This window comes from Tamandua tetradactyla, chromosome 2 (genome assembly GCF_023851605.1).
Source record: "Tamandua tetradactyla isolate mTamTet1 chromosome 2, mTamTet1.pri, whole genome shotgun sequence".
Lineage (NCBI taxonomy): Eukaryota > Metazoa > Chordata > Mammalia > Pilosa > Myrmecophagidae > Tamandua > Tamandua tetradactyla.
Window position 1 is genome coordinate 129,673,873 of NC_135328.1, and position 18,783 is coordinate 129,692,655.

The following is an 18,783-nucleotide window of genomic DNA, read 5'->3' on the forward strand; positions in this document are numbered from 1 at the left end:
AGAATTAAAAAGGTCACCTATGGACAACTTAAAACCTACGTATGAATGGTGATAGGACAGTAATTACTAATAAGGAAATGTCTGCTCCGGCCCTGGCCTGGCCCTCGGAGGAGAGCCCTGGGTTTGCTTCCCGCCCCAGGGCTCCCCGCGGCTGGGAAGGAGGTGGGAGGCCTGCACGCTCCGGGGTGCGGCCCCGGCCGGGCTTCACCTTGAAGGACTGGACGAAGGTCCACAGCAGGATGCGGATGGTGTAGCCCTGGCGGAGCAGCTTGATGAGCCGCGCGGCCCGGAAGAGGCGCAGAAAGCTCAGGTTGATGAAGTTGTGCTGCGGACAAGAGAGGGGGGGGCCTTCGGAACTCAGCGCCCTGCAACTTCAGGCCAGCTGTTCCCACCCACAACTTCTCCCAGGTCCCTGTGGCCCCGAAGATAAACCATTCAAAAGAGAGGTTCAAATAAAAAATTACCACTTCACAGTCTAAGCAGCAATCGGCCACCAGGAAACCTTTAAAAAATAAAGCTCATCACTGCAAACCGCTTCTCATGCAGCAAACCAGAGAAACCCCACCACAGGAGAAAAGCACTCCAAAGCAGCTCGCAGCTGCCAAGGGGAAGCTGGGATGAGGTCACCAGGGACCTGGCCTCAAAGTAAGGACCCTGGACAGTGACCGTCTCTTCAGGACACAGCGGCACTGGGTGCACCTACAGGGGCCTCTTCTGGACTCACTGGCCGTGCCCTGCCCTTCCTGGCTCAGCTGGGACAGCAGATGGTGGGCAGTTCTCACAGGCACCTCAGAGCCGTGCGGGTCACAAGGGAGGTGGCCAGGTCTGCTCTGGAGAACCCAGAGAAGGCCTGAGCACTGCCCCCTCATCCAAGGGGCTCAAAGTCAAGCCCCAAGATCAATCCATAGACACCCCCCAATGTCTGGGAGTCACGGGCTCTGGGGATGTCTGTGCTCAGGTGGGGCACCATGTGCAGCCGGCCAGGGCCTGCCCTCTGTCTACTCGGCAAACGCACACACAGAGCCTGCAAGCAGCTCCTACACTGGGGTTTTCAAATGTGCAGACAGCTCAGGCTCAGATGCATTTACACTGTCAGAGTCAGTCCTCAAGGAGGGAGGAGAGAACACAGCACACGGGGCAGGTGGAGGCGTCTCTCTCCCAGTGCTCACAGACACTCCAAACTTTTCCATCTCACAGCAGGATCTCTGACTGGTTTCTCCTGGACACAGGGCCTTCCAGGCTCGAGGGCAGGGGCATGGGGGCCATGGGGAACCCAGGACAAGAAGGGGCCAAGCATGATCTAGATCAGCAGAAATGGACCTCAGCAGGGTGTGGGGCGTGCACTGGCGCTCCAGCCAGTTCCCACCCACCCTGCCGGGGAGAGTCACAGGTGGCAGCTGCCTGGGTCCAGCTCACAGGCAACCCGTGGCGAAGCAGCTACCCTGACGAGAGGAATCCTCGGGGAGATGGTGGGGGACAAACTAGTAGGGAGGGGCGCTGCAGAGTGGGAAGCCAGGCCGAGGACTCCAGCAGCAGCTCCCACCCACCTCTGAGCCCAGCTCCATGGGCACTGATGTCAGAGGTGGGGTTAGGAAGCCCCAGGGAGTGTAGGAGTGGGGTAAGGATGCCCCCGCCCTGTCACCCTGGCCTTGGCTGGGCGTCTCCTCTCAACACCCCATGGTTCTGGGGCACAGGCAGCAGATGCTGAGCCCTTCCTCACACCCAGAGGCACCCAAGGGAGCAGGAAGCTCTGTGTCCTAGTGCTCTACGGGTTGGGTCAGGTCTGCCCCACATAGAACTCCTCCTGAGCTCCTGCTGGGCAGCTGGGATCCCTGCACTGCAGAGGCTGAGCCCAGGCTGGGGCATCGGGGCCGGCCACAGAAACCTGCTTGCATTACTCAGCTGCCATTCCAAAAGGGACCGGAGATCTCTTTTTGGAAAAGAAAATATATCCACATCCACGTGCATACCCATGTGGTCTGAAAAGAGGTGACGCACACAATGAGGAAGGGGTAGAAGGTGTGGGTAAGGGGTGGGGCTGCACAGACAAGCACTGTGAGAGGGGGAAGAGGCCTGAATCAGTGCAGTCTGAAGCCAACAGGACATCATCTAGACATTTTCATGGCATCAGATGATCTCAAAACTCAAGTTCTTCCCCTCCAGCTGTAAAACTCTACTCACAAAACGACGGCTTTCTCTAAAAGGACTCCCAAGCACCTGCTACTTCGTACGGTTTTCCATAGCCCAAACTGCAAGTTTGCTCTGCTTGCAAACACCCTTGCTCTCCTCTCAGAATTCCTGAGTGCTGCCAGGCAGCCCCGAGCAATACAGTGGGCGGCCGAAGGAACCTCGAGCTCCTGCTATGCGGCTCCTGGGGCTGAGCCACCTCATGCTACCTCAGCCATCCCTACATGACCCTGACTCAGGAGGACACTCTCCAGCTCCCTCACATTCCACAGTGGCCACCAGCCCTCCCAGCCCGTGCCTCGGGCCAATCCCCAAGGCAATGTGTGGCCACACACAATGTCTGCCAGCGGGACGGGGCCAACGCAGAAGGCAGAAAACTGTGCTGAAGAACCCAGGCTCTGCAGGTGTCAGGACCAAACTCATGTCCTGCAAACATCCCCAATTCTGAGCCAATCCTAACAGGGGAATGTGCCTTGACACTCCCACTCCAGAGACCCCTGTCTCCCTCCTCAGCCAGTTCCCAAAAATCAAACAGTCCCTGGGAGGGCTCTCAGAAGCCCCTCCGGACCCCCCCCCCCCCAGGAGCCGGGAGAGTGCAGAAGAGGCCAGAGGTCCCAGGAGGGCAATGGGCCTGGAGTCCCAGGAAACGAGAGAGGAAGAGGAGCAGAGCGAAGCAAAGCAGAGCAAGGCAAAGCAAGGCATTTTAAGAACAGTTTAAAGTCATGAAACCAACCGTGTCCTATATGTGATGTTTTCATGGATGGATATTTGCATATTATTTACAAAGTGATGGTTTGAGCAGCACAACACACAGACGGAGACATGGGTTTTCGCATTGCATGTTGATTGGATGGCGCGAGTCAGCAGGTAGGTTAAGGTAAATCAAGAATAAGAACAGAAAACAAAAGAGAAAATGAGTCATTGGACAAGCAAAAACTCAAACTCTGAACATATCACTGGGAAATTTTAGATTTTGGTAAACTTGGCATATTTTTCTTAAAATGCATCAAATCAAAACATTTTTGAAACCTGTAGGCTATGAAGACAGGGTGACAGTCATTTGCATTTCTGTTTGTAATGCAAATTCAAAGATGATTCACAGGTACTTTTTAAAAATATTTCCAGGCAAAGAAATCAATGTCAGTTTTATGCTTCTTTGGAGCCCTCTCCCTTGGTGCCCTTGCTTAAGACTATAAATCTATTTTGACTTTTTAGGTTGGTGATGGGAACTGACACTCATATTTTTGCCTAAGGAAAAAAGTACATTCACAAAGCAAATGTATGAAGTGACTGCTTCATGAAAAAAAACCACGAATCCACACGACGGGTTTTGTTTCATCTTTTCTCCTCCAGGCAGCACAGGTGATGAGCTGAGCTGAGAGCAGGGGCACCGGGCACTGTGAGCTTGCAGATGGGGCAGCTGCTCAGAGTCATGCCCCACCACCAGCCTGAACTTTGAGGGCCTGGTCAAGAGCTGGAGGTGGCCCCCGTGGAGGGGTTGGTTTGAAGGAAGGCCCAGCAGCCGAGGGGCCACCCGCATCATGCGCCTTGCGTGCTGGCCTCTTTGGGCAGCAACTCCCCACAAGAGACCCCTGCGTACAAGCGGTAACCCCCAAAGCTGTGTCCTCAGAGGTGGGAACTTAGGGCTTGGATGGCTTCACCGGGAAGAATAAAGATTTCTGTTTCCAAGGAGACCTGTAGGAATGAGAAATGCAGCCTACCTGCTCCTCTCAGAAACCACCTGGACTAAACAGCCCTGGGCAAGACCCACACACAGCGAAGGGACGGGGACTGGGGAAGGCATGGCACCAGGCCATGTGGACAAAACCACCTCAGCTTGGCCCAAATGGCAGCACTGGGCTTTTCTGCCTGGGTCACTCAGATCATTAACCTTCTAAAACCATGAAATATATCACACGAACAAAGGAATATACATAAATGAATGCATACACACACACACACTTAAAAAATAATGAAACAAATATCCATGTATTTGTCAACCAGCTTAATAGAGAGAATATCACCACAGATTTTCAAGCCCTTCCTGGCTGTCCCCTCCCTTCTCCCCAAATGTAGCAACTATCCTTCATTCTGGTTAACCGTTGCCTTTATTTATATTTTTATCACAAACTCTTAAAATGCCCATTTTAACCTACACAAAGGGATCATACTGTAAGTCATCTTCCCAGGCTTGCTATTTTTGTGCAACATTTCTGAGAAGCAATCATATTGACGTGATGTAACTGACTCATCTGTCCCTGCTGCTGGCATTTCACTGAATCAACACACCCTTGCTGATGAACACCAGTGGACACGTACGAGTTCCAGAGTTGTGCTGTCATGAGCAATGCTGTCACAACCTCCTGGGCAAGTGCCTCCAGGTTCACCAGTACAAGACCCTTCCTGGGATACACACTGAGAAGCGAGGTTGCTGTAGGTGTGCATATGCTCAACGTTCCTGGTAATGCCAAACTTTTCCAGGGAAGTTGAACCCATGGCCACCCCACCTGCAGTGAGAGTTCTGACTGCTCCACATCTTTGCCAAGACTTAGTATTATCAGGATTTCTGATGTCTGACAAACTGGTAGGTGTGTAATGGTATGTCAATACCATTACAGTTTGCATTTCCTTGATTTTATTTTCCTGTTTTTTTGGTCATTCATGCATTCTATTCTGTAAAATGCCCAATCATTCCATTTGTTCATTTTTCCACTGGTTGTTTTTATTTTTCTGATTGGCATCAACCCTCCGCCAGTTATGTGGAAGTCCCATCACCCTCCGGCCATGGCTTTGCAGCTTCTTCTCAGATGCCCGGCTCCTGAATGCTGAGGTGTCCCAGAGCTCAGCTGTTTTTCTCACCTTCATTGATTTCATTCAGTCACATGGATCTGATACCATCTTGTATGCTTGTGATTCCCAATTTTATGTGACCAGCTTTGTCCTCTCTTCCAAGCTCCAGGCTCATATGTTCAGCTGCCAACTGGGCAACTCCTTTGGGAAGTCTAGGGGGTGTCTCAAACTTAGCCTGCCCAAGTTTGACCAGCTGATTTTTTCCACCTACATTCTTTCCCATTTCAATTAATAGTAATTCATTTTTCCAAGTGCTCAGGCTAAAAAGTTTGGTGTCCTTCTTGCCTCGTCTCTCAGGCCTACAGCTGGTCCATCAGCAGCTCTACCTTTATACATATATCCAGAATTCGATAACTTCTCAGTGCCCTAGTCCAAGTTAGGGAGTGCTCCCCAGCACTGATCCTGCACCACCCACACGTCCTCAAGCCTGAGCATCCCACATCTCCATCTTTTTTTCCCAAGGGTGTTTCCAGGTCAGGCTGGAAAACTAATATTCTCTGAGCACCCCTCCCAGCAGCCTTCAAGCAGCTGCCAGTACCCCAAGCAACTTGCTGCGTGAAGGCTCGCCCTCTCCATGGCTCTCAGAGCTCCCTACTAGGATTCAGCTCTGTTACCACTGGGTGGATCACGTGGTGACAAGCCTCCTACTGGCTGCCCTCCTTCCCCACCTCACTTCCCCCCAGGATCCACTCTGGAGAACCGCACAGAGACAACCCCCGTGGTCTACCCACTTTGCTTACAGTCTCCAGTGGTCAGTGTATCTCTTCAGAGGTCAGTCAGAGCACACCACAAACTCTCTGAAGGCCCCTAGCTCACTCCAGAGCCAGTCTTAGTTGACTTCCCCTCTGCCCTTAGCCTCACTTCCTTTCCTTCCTAACAGATGCCACAAGGTATCTGTGCTCATGGCTGCCCTTAGAAGGTGCCTTCTCAGCGAGCGAGCTCTGTCACCTACCCAGCTGGCCACATTCACCAACCTCTTGAACCCCTTCTCTGCTTTGTTTCCTCCTTACACTTAATGCCCATCTGGCAGGGTATACATTTCCCTTACTTTCTCACTTATCTGTCCTTCCCACCAGAACGAAGCTCCAGAAGGAGGTAAGCCTTTTTCTTTTAGCACCAGTGCTCAGAATAGAACCTGCAACATGGAAAGCAATTAAGTGCACACGTGAAGGGGGTGGCACAACGTCATCTGCTCACGGCTTGGTCTTTCATTTTCGGGGTGACCAGAAATTTAATTTTTCAGCATTGTTTTGTTTTAATAATGGCGAGTGCATTTAAAAGTCGTAAAGACAATTGCCTGTATTTTCTTCTAAGAGCTTTAAAGCATTGCCTTTTATACTTGAGTCTTTCATCCATCTAAACTGACTTTTGGTGAATGGTATGAACTAAGACCCGGGTCTGTTTTTCTGGCATTGATTACTGACCACGCCCACATCAATTGTTGGACCCTCCCTCAGAGCAGTGCCAGTGCAGTCATCACAAATCAACTTCCATAAACGTGGGAGCCTGACTCAAGACTCCTGGTGCCTTCATGATATGCCCAGTGATCTTTATGCCAATGACACAGTCTTACATATCAGAGCTTTATAATAACCTTATCTCTGGCCAGACATGTCCTTCCTGCCACCTCAGCCACCCCTTATTCTTCTTCTTAAGTGTCGTGACTCTTCTTGTGCCTTTGCTGTTAAAAAGTTTTGAACCAGCTTGTCAAGTTTCAAAACAAAACAAAAATCATTGCTATTCTGTAGGGACTGGATTGAATCTATAGATCAATTTGGGGGAAATCAACACTGTATATTAGGGTTTTTTTTATACACTGCTGGCTCTGGTTTACTTACGAGAAAAGAAATAAAATAAAATGGAGTCATTATGGCTAAAGAGATTTTAAATAGGGTTGGAAGGCCATTCAGGAAGTCATTCACTCTACACACTCGTACACTGGCAACCGAGGGACAGGACAGAAATTCACCCATACGGATTCCACACTGCACCAACTCCGGATAAGCCATGACGTGCAAAGGAGGCCCCAGTGTGCCATGGAACCCTCAACTCCACACCGTGGGCCTGGGAAATGCTGCACAGTGCTAACAAGAACACTGGCATGTCCTTCACCAAGAACTAGTGTCAGTGCTCAGTGGTGGGTGCCCACAACTGGACGCATGGGCCCAGAAAACAAAGTTCCCCAGGCAGCACCCCAGGGGCCCAGGGGCGAGGTGAATGGGGACTCCAGGTGTGAAGCCCCAGTCCCTGCGCTGGCCCTAAGCCTCATCCCTCTCACTGCCAAAGCAAGAGAGAAGTCTGCCCAAAGCGGGGGTGCTGGGGCCTTCCAGATGTGGGCTGGGTCCCGGCAGCCCGCAGTTAGGGTGTGGGGCCTGAGGGCCAGGGCCCCTTGGCCAGGCGACCGGAACAGGAGAGCAGAGGGTGGACACTAGCCCAACGGGGGCCAGCACAGTGGCCTTGAGTGCCTCTCACCAGCCCCAGGTGCAGCTTCCTAGATATGGGGACAAACCCCTTCCAGGCCCTCCCCAGGACTGAGGGAGCAGCCTGAGGTGGGGATGCACTGAGTCTAGCCCCTGGGGACACTGCTGCCCTCCTCACGATTCACCTCCCAGCCCCTATGGTTCTGCTGGGAGCACTTTGCATGAGCCCTCACCTCAGAGCCTGTTCCTGGAAAAAGCAAAAGAACAGCCACAGATGAATTTTTCTGCTATTTATGCCTAACTTAATGTCTTGTACTCCAAGGGTGTTGTCTTTATGAATCAGAGTCTTTGAAATTTGTTGAGACTAGTCAATTCTCAGAAAAAATTCACATTTGATAGAATAAGAATCTCTAGGCGTTGGGGCTGTGCTTTATATATGCACATTAAATAAGCCTAATATTTTAAAATGCTCTAAGTTTTATGGTTTTCACTTATGTATTATTTAATGCCAATTTATTAGACTCACAGAAATATAAAGCGTGCACCTTTTCCTGTCGACTGCTATTCCTGAGCTCCAGGTGACTCTCCACACAGCCTGGCGGACCATGGGGGCCACTTTCTTATCCAGGAAAGAGCATGTGCTGACACGATGCCAGTCCCCGACTCTCCCCTGGAGAGCAGCAAGTGCTCCCGGGGCCTGGGGAGCAGCCTCCAGAGGCAACCACTTTGGGGCACTGGAGGGGGCAGGAAACACCACTTACCGCAATCTCCGTGACTAAAATATCAGTAATACTTCCCAGCACAGTGACAAAGTCAAAGACGTTCCAGGCATCTCTGAAGTAGTTCTAGAGAGAAAGAAGGGCCGTTAGGGCGAGGGTGGGGGGCTCTGCAGGCAGGGGCACAGCTAGCGGCAGGAGGGAGGGAGGAGGGTGAGCACTGGACACTCAGCACTAGCTGGGAGGGCCGCCCAGCAGAGAGCGGGCCCCAGTCAGGTGCCTGGACACTGGGACGTGTGGTAACACCAAGGCACAGTGTCTGGGGAGAACGGCCCGGCCCAGGCAGGGGGCACAGAGTGCGGGTAGCTGTGGCGTCCGAGCAGCCCTCCCAGGGCCCCTGCAGCTTATGTATGATCTTGGGGGTTCCAGGAACCCCAGCTCTGATGGTGAGCCCCGAGCACCTCTGCAGGGGAGACAGCAAAGCCACGCACCAGCACCCCAAAGGCAGTGATCTTCAGCGCACACTCCATCGAGAACATGGACGTGAACATGATGTTCAGGCACTTCAGCATCACCTCATACTCGTCGGGCGCCCCGTGAAACTGCCGGAAGACGAGCGCTGTCAGCCGTGGGCACAGCCACCTCGGGCGCCCCACGCCCGGGCTGACGAGCCCTTCCCCTGCTGCCACTCACCTTCATCATCAGCACGACCGTGTTGAGGGCTATCATGGCCATGATGAAGTACTCGAAGGGTGGGGACACCACGAATGTCCACGTCTTGTACTGGAACGACTGCTTGTTCTGCGGCATGTACGTCGTCAGGGGCTTGGCACTGATGGCGAAGTCGATGCATGCCCTCTGTGCAAGGCCAAGGGGGCAGGTGAGCAGGGAAGAGACACGGGGAGCAAGCGGGCACCAGCAGAAGGAGCTCGCTGTGCCCACCTCGCCCAGGCCCCGTGCAGAAGGAGCACCGACAGCTGCCCGGAGCAGGCTGCGCACCTCGTTCTTTTCCAGGCTGCATTCGGACATCACCTTGTCCCCCTGCTCCTGGAAGGTGATGATGATCAAGGCCACGAAGATGTTGACAAAGAAGAAGGGGAAGACCACAAAGTAGACGACGTAGAAGATGGACAGCTCCATGCGGTACCCAGGACTCGGGCCCTGCTCCTCGTAGGTGGCATCCACGGAGTGCTTCAGCACCCTGCGCCAAGAGCCAAGCCTCGGGAACGGGCACCGGCCGGGGCCAAGACCCACATTGCAGGGTGGAGGGAAGCGACACCGGGCCCAGCAGCCCTGCTACACTGAAGTTGATGCCCTGTGGTGGGCTCAACCCTTCCCTGCAGGGCTCCTGCCCAGACTGGAGGAGGACCCCACAGGGAGGGCTCCAGGGTACCTGAGCTCCACCCCAGAAACAGAAGGTAAAAGAGGCTTGGCCAGTCCACTCACCTCAGCCACCCACTCACTCCCAGTCCCCTGCCCACCACCCAATCACTTCCAGCCCACTACCCACTGACCTCCAGCCCATCCAACTCATTCCAGGCCACTACCTGTTCAGCTCCAAACTACCTACTTATCCCCAGCCCACCCACTTACCCCCAAGTCCACCACCCACTTACTCCCAGCCCACCCATTTACCCCCAGCCCACCACCCACTCACCCCCAGCCCACGTACTCACGCCCAGCCCACCACCCACTCACCTCCAGCCCACGTGCTCACGCCCAGCCCACCACCCACTCACCCCCAGCCCACGTACTCACGCCCAGCCCACCACCCACTCACCTCCAGCCCACGTGCTCACGCCCAGCCCACCACCCACTCACCCCCAACCCATTTGCTCACGCCCAGCCCACCATCCACTCACCCCCAGCCCATGTGCTCACGCCCAGCCCACCACCCACTCACCCCCAGCCCATGTGTTCATGCCCAGCCCATCGCTCACTCACCCCCAGTCCACGTGCTCACCCCCAGCCCACCACCCACTCACCCCCAGCCCACATACTCACGCCCAGCCCACCACCCACTCACCTCCAGCCCACGTGCTGATGCCCAGCCCACCACCCACTCACCCCCAGCCCATGTGCTCACGCCCAGCCCACTACCCACTCACCCCCAGCCCATGTGCTCACGCCCAGCCCACCACCCACTCACCTCCAGCCCATGTGCTCACCCCCAGCCCACTCATCTTCAGGAAAAAGCCCTGGGCTCAGAGGGTTCCTCCCATGGAGAGTCTGCTCCTGGCACACTGATTCTACCTTCTAAGGGGGAAGCCCTCCCCACCCCAAAGGGATACTGCCCACAACCCAGTGTGGCACTGAGCCCACCCCTCAGGGCTGTCCTTAACCTGGGCCAGTTCGTTCACTCAGGGAGAACCAGGGGCACACTCTTGGGCCTCCAGCCCCTGAAAAGGCCCCTGTGACGTCCTCTCTGGTCTAATCTCCTCCTCCCCCAGGCTGCCAACTCCTGGAGGGCAGGACCATGCTTCGCGATCCTGCACCTCCAGCCCCTGGCCTATCTGGCCGGCCAAGATGAGACAGTGGCCACTCACATGGGCCACCCTTCTCCCGTGGACACGGTGAACAGTGTCAGCAGAGCCCAGAGCACGTTGTCGTAGTGGAAGTCGTATTTCTTCCACTGCCGGGGCTGAGCCTCCACTTCCTCCTTTTCATAATCCAAATACTGGCCCCTGGGGGTAGAAGCACAGAGGAGGGAGAAGTTAAATCAGGATCCAGAGTAAACCCAGAGATCTATGATCAACTGACCTTATGAGAGCACCAAGACCATTCAATGAAGGGAAGGACAGTCTCCCGAACAGACGGTGCTGGGACACCTGGAAATCCACACGCAACAGAGAGAAACTGGACCTCCCAACTCACAACTTGTACAAAACTTAATTCAAAATGGACCAAAGGCCCAACTAAACTAGAAAATTCTCAGAAGGAAACATAGAGATTACCTTCCAGATCTTATATTTGGCAACAGTTTCTTAGATATTCACCAAAAGAATAAGCAAAACAACCAAACAGATAAATTAGTCTTCTTCAAAAGTGAAAGCATTTGTGTTTGAAGGACACCATCAAGTAAAGCACATAGACAGTCCACAGGATGGGAGGAAATGTCTGCTATTCATATATCTGATAAGGGACCCAATAAATAAACAACCCAATATTCACATATCTGATAAGGGACCTGATAAATAATAACCCAATACATAAATAACCCAATAAAAAAAATGGGCAAAGGACCTGCATAAATTTCTCCAAAGAAGTTATACAAATGGCCAATAAGCACATGAAAAGATGCTCAACATCACTGGCCATCAGGGAAATGCAAGTCAAAACCACAGTGAGACACCACCTTGCGCTCACTGGGATGACTAGAATCAAAAGGAAAGATAATACCAAGTGCTGGTGAGGATGTGGAGAAGCTGATTCATATGTTGCTGGTATGAATGTAAAATGGTGCAGCCACTTTAGAAAACAGGATGGCAGCTCCTCAAAAAGGCTAAACATAAAATTTCCATGTGACCCAGCAATGCGACTCCTAGGCACAGACCCAAGAGAAGTGAAAATGAATGTTCGCTCAAAAACACACACAAATGTTCACAGCAGCATCGTTCACAACAACCAAAAGATGGAAACAACCTGAATGTCCCTCTACTGATGAGTGGAAAAACAAAATGTGGTCTATCCATATGATGGAACATAATTTGCTGCAAGAAGAAATGAAGTGCCATGACATGCTATAGCATGGATAAGCCCTGAGAGCATAACACCATGTGAAAGAAGCCAGACACAAACACCGGGCATGATATGCTTGCATTCACGTGGAAGCAGGAGGCAGCTTAGTGGTTGCCGCGGCCTTGGGGTGGGCTGTGAAAGACAGGGTGTGCTAGCTAAAGGGGATGGTATTTTTTTGAGAAAATGAAAATGTTCTAAAATGGATAGTGGTCAGGGTTGCACAAATCTATAAATATGTGCAATTGTGCACTTTAAACAGATGAACTGTATACTACGTGAATTGTATCTAAATTAAAATATCCCCAAGAATAGAAGAAAGGCTGCATTGCAGTAGGGAAGGATGGTTTTGTCAAATAAATGGGCCAACTGGAGAAAAATTATCTGAACCTCATGCAACACACAAACATCAACTCCTAACAGATGCAGATCGAGATGTGAAAGGCAAAAATAAAACTTTCAACACATAAGAGAACATCCCCCGATCTTGGAGCACATTCTTAAACATGGTTAAAAAGAAAAAACTAGACATAAAAGAAAAAAAAGACAAACACTGGACTATATTGAAATAAAGAACCTTGTTCTTTAAAAGAACAAAGAATTTAAAAGAATAGAAATCCCCCTGCAGAGGGGAGAGGATGTCTACCAGCCACAGGCCTGGTAAAGAACAGGCACTTACCAAACAAGGGTGCTGAGGTCAAACAGCCAGGAATCGAGGCTGCAGCTGGGCAGGACACCCAGACACCGCCCACCCCAGGCACCTCCCAGCATGGCTGCTGGCTCGGGGCTTGGAATTGGCCAGCCCAGCACTGGGGTGCACGGCAGCCCCATGAGACCACGGCGGGAAGGGTGGATGGGTGTTTTCAGACAGAGCATCCACAACCATGCACAACAACATGGAAGAAGCTCACAGACACGAGGGAGCACACAGGGACTGACCCCACAGTGCATGGACTCTACGGCGGGAGGAAGGGTGCAGAGGGCTCTGGGGTACTGTGCTGCGGTCAGAGGGCAGGCTGAGGGTCCAAGGAGTCAGCACCTTTCTGTACGTACACTCAAAGGCTGCGGAGCTCTGTGCCCACAGACAGCAGGGCCCTCTGGCTTTAGACAGCTGGGCTCTCTCTGGCTACAGTCCTGGGATGCCTGGAGCTCATCTGAGGGTTCCTGGGGCGGCAGTGGGAGCAGAAGAGCACCCTGCCTCTCTCCAGGGTGGAGGCTGGTGCACCTCTCGCCCACTCGGAGCCTTGTCGGCATCCCCTGACACACACACCTGCCCAGCCTCAGTTTACCTGCAGTCCCTCTCCAGCTCCTTGGACTTGTCAGTACAGTAGAAAAACTTCCCCTTGAAGAGCTGCACAGCGATGACCGCGAAGATAAACATGAAGAGCATGTAGACGATGAGGATGTTGAGCACGTTCTTCAGGGAGTTCACCACGCAGTCGAACACAGCCTGCAGGCGAGGGGGCATGTGAGGGGCCACTGAGGCCCAGATCTTGCAATGCCTGCAAGGAGGGTGGTGCCACACCTGGAAGTGGGAACCAGACTGCGATGGCTCTCTCTTATGCAGGAGGCCTGCGCCTGAGCTCGTCCCCAAGTCTGTATGTGGGAAAGCCCCGGGTCCTGCCAGAGGCTCTGTTGGTTGCTGGAACCAACAGGGGACAGACTAGAGGTAGCTGAGCAGGTGCCGGGCCCAGCTGCCAGGCAGAGACTCTGAGAGAATTTCATGGCCCTCTCATCTGTGGCAATCACCACCTGGGACTGGGGAGAGGGTCTCACATTCTCCAGTTTCTCTGAACATGCTAAGAAGACAGCCCTTTGGGTTTTCTGAAATGTGTCTGTTTGCCTGCAACAAGACAACAGGCCACCACCATCTTCTAAGCTCCTGCCCAGTGCCACCCACCCCCCGCCACGAGTCAGCAGCAACCCAACCAGCCCAACTGCCACTCACAAGACATCTGTTCCTGCCAGACCAAGTGCCAACTCCTCACCTGGACCCACAGGGCCCCTGGCTGTCTTCTCTAGTCACCTCCCAACCTGGCCCCTGCACACACAGATCCTAAGCAAATTGTCTTTGGTATGTTCTCATGTTGTTTAATGTTTCCAAAGCTCAATTTTCAAGCTGTTAATATTAACACCCTACCATGCAAGGTTTTGGAGGCTTGGATGAGTTAAGGCAAATAAACGAAAGCACTTGGTTCTCACTCTTTCCCCTTCCCAGGGCCCTCCCTAGGAACCCTGCTTCCCCTGAGTCTCCATCCCCTCCCATGCTTCTCTGCTGCTCCTGGCACTCTTGCCTCAGTACACAACAGCTGTTGTTGAGAATACTCTGCTCCACCAGTTAAGGAAGAGAAATCTTACCAAGGGGACCTAGAGCTGAAAGACACCCCTGCAGGGCTGAGATCTGAGAAGTTAAATGTGGGACCTTCCCTCCACTCTGCAATAGGGACCAGTCACATGGACACACACACACAGCACTCAACCACAACTGCACACATGTGAATGCACACATTCAGGCACATGTGCACATATCCACACACACGGACAGGTGTACAGCACTTATGGATGCATATGCATAAGTGCACAATCAGGCACACACAGTCCTTATGTGCACACACACAGATACATGTATGTGCGGACATGCATGCACATTCACACATGTTCACAGAACATACTATGTAACATCCACATGCACATACATGGACGCATGGACACATGCATGTGCACACAACACATGCACACACAGTCCATACATGCACATACATGCATATACATACGGACATGCTGACGTGCATACCTGCACACTGTATACACACAGGCGCATGCACAAGTGAATACTTGAACACATGCATGCACACACGCATACAGAGAATATGCACAAACATCCAAGCCACATATGCATGATGCACACACCCACACACCCATTCACACTCACATACTCACAGCACACACTCATAATCCACATACAAACGTGCACATATATGCATGCACACATGTGCAAACATACATGCATATACACACATGCTGACATGTGCATACACATACATGCACACTATACTATGCTCACAGCTCCTCCATAGGCACATATACACACGTGAATACATGAGCCTACATACACACACATGTATACAGAACAAATATACACACAACCCACACATACACATGCACAGATGAACACATATATTCACACCTGCAAACTGCTCACAGCATACACACTCACCAACATACATACACTCAGGTGTACAAATGTGCACACTAAACAATCCATACATGCCCACATGTAGGTACATGTGCAAACACTTGCACATGTGCACACACACATGCATGCACAGATGCACACATGCACACCAGCCTGCCCCTCCACTCTGACTCTAGGCTCCAACCTTGAGTTTAGGCAGCCGCTTGATGGTCTTGAGAGGCCGCAGGACACGCAGAACTCTGAGAGACTTGATGGTGCTGATGTCTTTCCCTTTGGATCCTCTAGAAGGGAGAAGCCACAGATGCAGGCGGGCAGAGGACACACAGGTGTATGGCTCCCATGCAGCTCACCGCCAGCTGTCACACACCTCTTTCCCACAGGCTGTGAGGCCTCTGCCTCTCACTTCTCCAGCATCACAGCAGATAGAGACCAGAGTAGGGTCAACAGATACTTGGGGGTCGGGGGAATCCCAGGAGGGAACGAATCCAGCCTCTGGGGCCATCACCCCTGAGCTCCCCTGACCCACCCCAAGACCAGCTTCCTCTGGCCACCGTGCTGAGGCAGAGCGCTGAGCAGCATGTGTAGAGGGTCCAGAGGACACACTTTCTCTCCTGCCAGCTCTGTGCCTGCTTTGTCTCTTACTAGGAAGCCTCCTAGATCTCACCCCTTCCCCTCCTGAGTTGGGGGCTGCCCCTAATCCCCCTTCCAGCTGCAGCATTCTCACTACAAAGTTCCTCATGAGTTCTGACAAAGCCCTCACTTCCTTTATCATAAAAGGAGGGTCCCCTAAGACATCCAGAAGAGTCAGCTGGACTTGCAAGGGGCAGGCTTGGGTGGGAAGAGAAAAAAGAGTGTGGTCTGAGGGGAGGAGCCACATGAGACAGCACCACTGGGGCTGCAGCACCCACCCAGAGCCCCACACCGGCCCCGGGGCCAAGTTCCCAGCTTGCAGCAAGTGTGAGGAAGCGCTGCCTTCCCGGGCCTGAGGAGGCAGGAAGGCAGGCAGAAGGACTGGCCCTGGCAGCATGCGGCAGGGGTGGGTGGGGTGGGACCCCGAGAGGGCCGGCAGTGGGTGGGGGCGTGGGAAGAATTACCCCATGAAGCTCCTACGGAGAGTCCAGCAACAGGAAGACAGAGAGAGCACAGTCAGCAGAGACAGGAGGGGAGCCCCCGGAGGGCTCAGAGAAGACGAAGACCCTTTCCCTGGTCCCTGCCATCTGTCGGGGGCCATCCTCACGTCTGGACTCACCCCACAACTTCCCAGGAGTCTCCCCAACCTGCCCAGCCTCCTGGTGTCTTCCCATCCCCAGCTACCCCCAAGGCCCCAAATCCCAGCCTTATGAAGCTCCCCCTCTGTGAGGGTCACGATGGCCCAAAATCCTGGCCAGGTGATAGGGAATTCAGCCCAAAATCCCAAAGGGGAAGGGTGCACAGCTGACCATGCCGTGCAGAACAGTGGAGGGCTCCTGGGCCAGGTCCTCACCTTGGAGCTGCTAGAGCTGCTCCAAAGGACCCACATGACAGGCCAGTGGAGGCCCAAGACAAGTGTGGCAATTCCAGGACCAGGGGCATGTCAGGGACTGGCCTGGGCACCCCCTGCCTCAAGCACAGACGGCCTCTCAGGGCAGGGGAGCCAGGACAGCCAGGGAAGCCTACAGGGTTCCCCTCTGCACCCCTCCCATCTCCTGGAGCTGCAGCCTGGCTGGAGGCCAGCGCAGACGTGGGTACTTACGAGAAGGCAAACGCCACGAGGGCCCCACTGACCACAATGAAGTCCAGGATGTTCCACAGGTCCCGGAAGTAGGCCCCAGGGTGCAGCAGCAGCCCCAGGTCAATCATCTTTAGGAGAGAAACATGCCCTAGGGTGAGGACTATCCCAGAAAAGAGGCAGAGCCAGGCCCCAGAGGGGATGTGTGTGGCCTGCATCACACCCAGCAGGGGAACAGGACATAGCCTCTGAGGACTCTGGGGGCACCAGCATCCCATGGCCGCTGGTACACACATCCCTCAGAGGTGCTTGCTTGGCGAGATCCACCTGGGCCAGCTCACGGGACAGACCCTCAGGGGGACAGTGGTTGGAGGGACAGCCAGCAGGCTCTGATGGACCTGTGTGCATCCTGCCCTGCCGGCCCTGGCTGATGGCTCTGGCAAGCACAGAAACCCCTCTAGGGCTCAGGCTTCTGGTCCGTAGTAGGGGAGCCGCCACGCCCACTGCAGGAGCCGCGGAGCACAGGGGCGCCTGCTCACTGTGCTGCACACACACCCTACCCTCAGCCACGCCCAGGACCACCACAGAGCTCACCTTTATCACCATCTCGAAGGTGAAGACGCCTGTGAAAATGTAATCCAGGTATTTCAGAGCCTGGAACCAAAAGGAGGCTCTTCTCAAAGGCTGAGCCCAAGGGCCAAACCAGGGGCCTGAGGGCAAAGGTCTTGGGGCGGGGCGCTTTGGCTCAGGTGTCCCGCTGGATACAGACCCCTCCAGCCTCAGCCCCAGCTTGACCAGTAGCCCCCCGCCGCCCACAGGCAGCCCTCCAAGCAAGGTCCACAGGACGGGTCTGCACACCCAGCCACGGGCCCTCACATTGTTCCTGGGCGAGTCCGTGCGCACAGGGTCCTCGGCAGCCAGGGCGATGCTACTCAGGGTGATGACCACGAGGATGACCATCTCGAAGTAACGCAGGCTCACAATGTAGTGGCAGCAGCGACGGAGCCTGGGGCAGGCAAAGTTGGTCACAGCCCCAAGGTGGGCCAGGCAGGGTCCCGGGCTGCACCTGAGCCCCGCTGCGTACTCCCGACCCAAGGGATCCATGAGGAGTCCCCGGAAGAGGCGGGAAAAGGCTGGGGCCAGCTAACTCTACCTGTCGGCCAAGTCAGGCAGGCCACTGCTTTGTAAATAAAGCTGTACTGGAATGTAAATACACCTTCCCATATGTTCAGCCCGAGGCTGCTCTCATGCCTACAAAAGGAGAGACCTCAGGGCCAAAGTGACCAGCTCCCATCCTTTTCAGTCAGGCATCCAGAGAGGAGCCTTTGGCCAACGCTCTTGTGGAGAGCAGGTCTCACCCTAGGGCTTCCTCTGATCCCACTGGGTGCGGCATCCTGCATGTGAGCACAGCCCCTATTTCAGCTGCCATCCCCTCCAGCTGCTCGACCAGCAGTGGTGGATCAACCGCTCGTACTGGACAGCTCTCCTGCTCAGCGGCCACTTGGACCGCCACCATCACATCCCAGGCCCTCACTTCCTTTGGCCACTGCCCTCTCTCTTCTGCTGCCCCTTCCCACCACGCTCAGCTCTGGCCCACTGACCACCACCCGGCACTTCAGCTCAAGGCACTGCTCACGGTGCCAACCACTTCTCACCCTCATTATGGGAACACGCTTCGCCTTCAGCCTCGCTCTGCTAATACAGAATGCATTCTGGGCTGATGGTCTTTCTCGCGGCTGTTTCCATCTCAAGCTCACCTCTACCCCAAACTCATATTCCTGCATCCACTTCCCCGAGTCACCCCCACTGCTCCATCCCACAATCTGCCCTTCTCTTATTAAGGAGACATTCTGGATGTGTCCTTGACATCTTCCCCTTCCATAGGTAATTTATCATCAAATCCTGGAGTTTTTGCCTCAGAAATTTCTCTCCAAACCTCTCCATCACTGCTGTCCTGTGCAGCCCTCCACC

General features: G+C 53.8%; 1 protein-coding gene across 1 annotated transcript in view; it reads right to left on the bottom strand.

The window, feature by feature from the left end:
* CACNA1B (calcium voltage-gated channel subunit alpha1 B) overlaps nt 1-18,783 on the bottom strand; it is a 221,428-nt gene that overhangs the window by 54,825 nt on the left and 147,820 nt on the right. The window contains exons 22-32 of the mRNA XM_077148869.1: nt 17,689-17,818; nt 17,407-17,466; nt 16,837-16,943; nt 15,289-15,385; nt 13,198-13,358; nt 10,720-10,857; nt 9,173-9,374; nt 8,867-9,031; nt 8,665-8,775; nt 8,219-8,302; nt 209-325 (exon numbers count right to left, since the gene is read on the bottom strand). Coding sequence (XP_077004984.1) covers nt 209-325; nt 8,219-8,302; nt 8,665-8,775; nt 8,867-9,031; nt 9,173-9,374; nt 10,720-10,857; nt 13,198-13,358; nt 15,289-15,385; nt 16,837-16,943; nt 17,407-17,466; nt 17,689-17,818 — 1,372 coding nt within the window. The remainder of the gene's footprint in view (nt 1-208; nt 326-8,218; nt 8,303-8,664; nt 8,776-8,866; nt 9,032-9,172; nt 9,375-10,719; nt 10,858-13,197; nt 13,359-15,288; nt 15,386-16,836; nt 16,944-17,406; nt 17,467-17,688; nt 17,819-18,783) is intronic.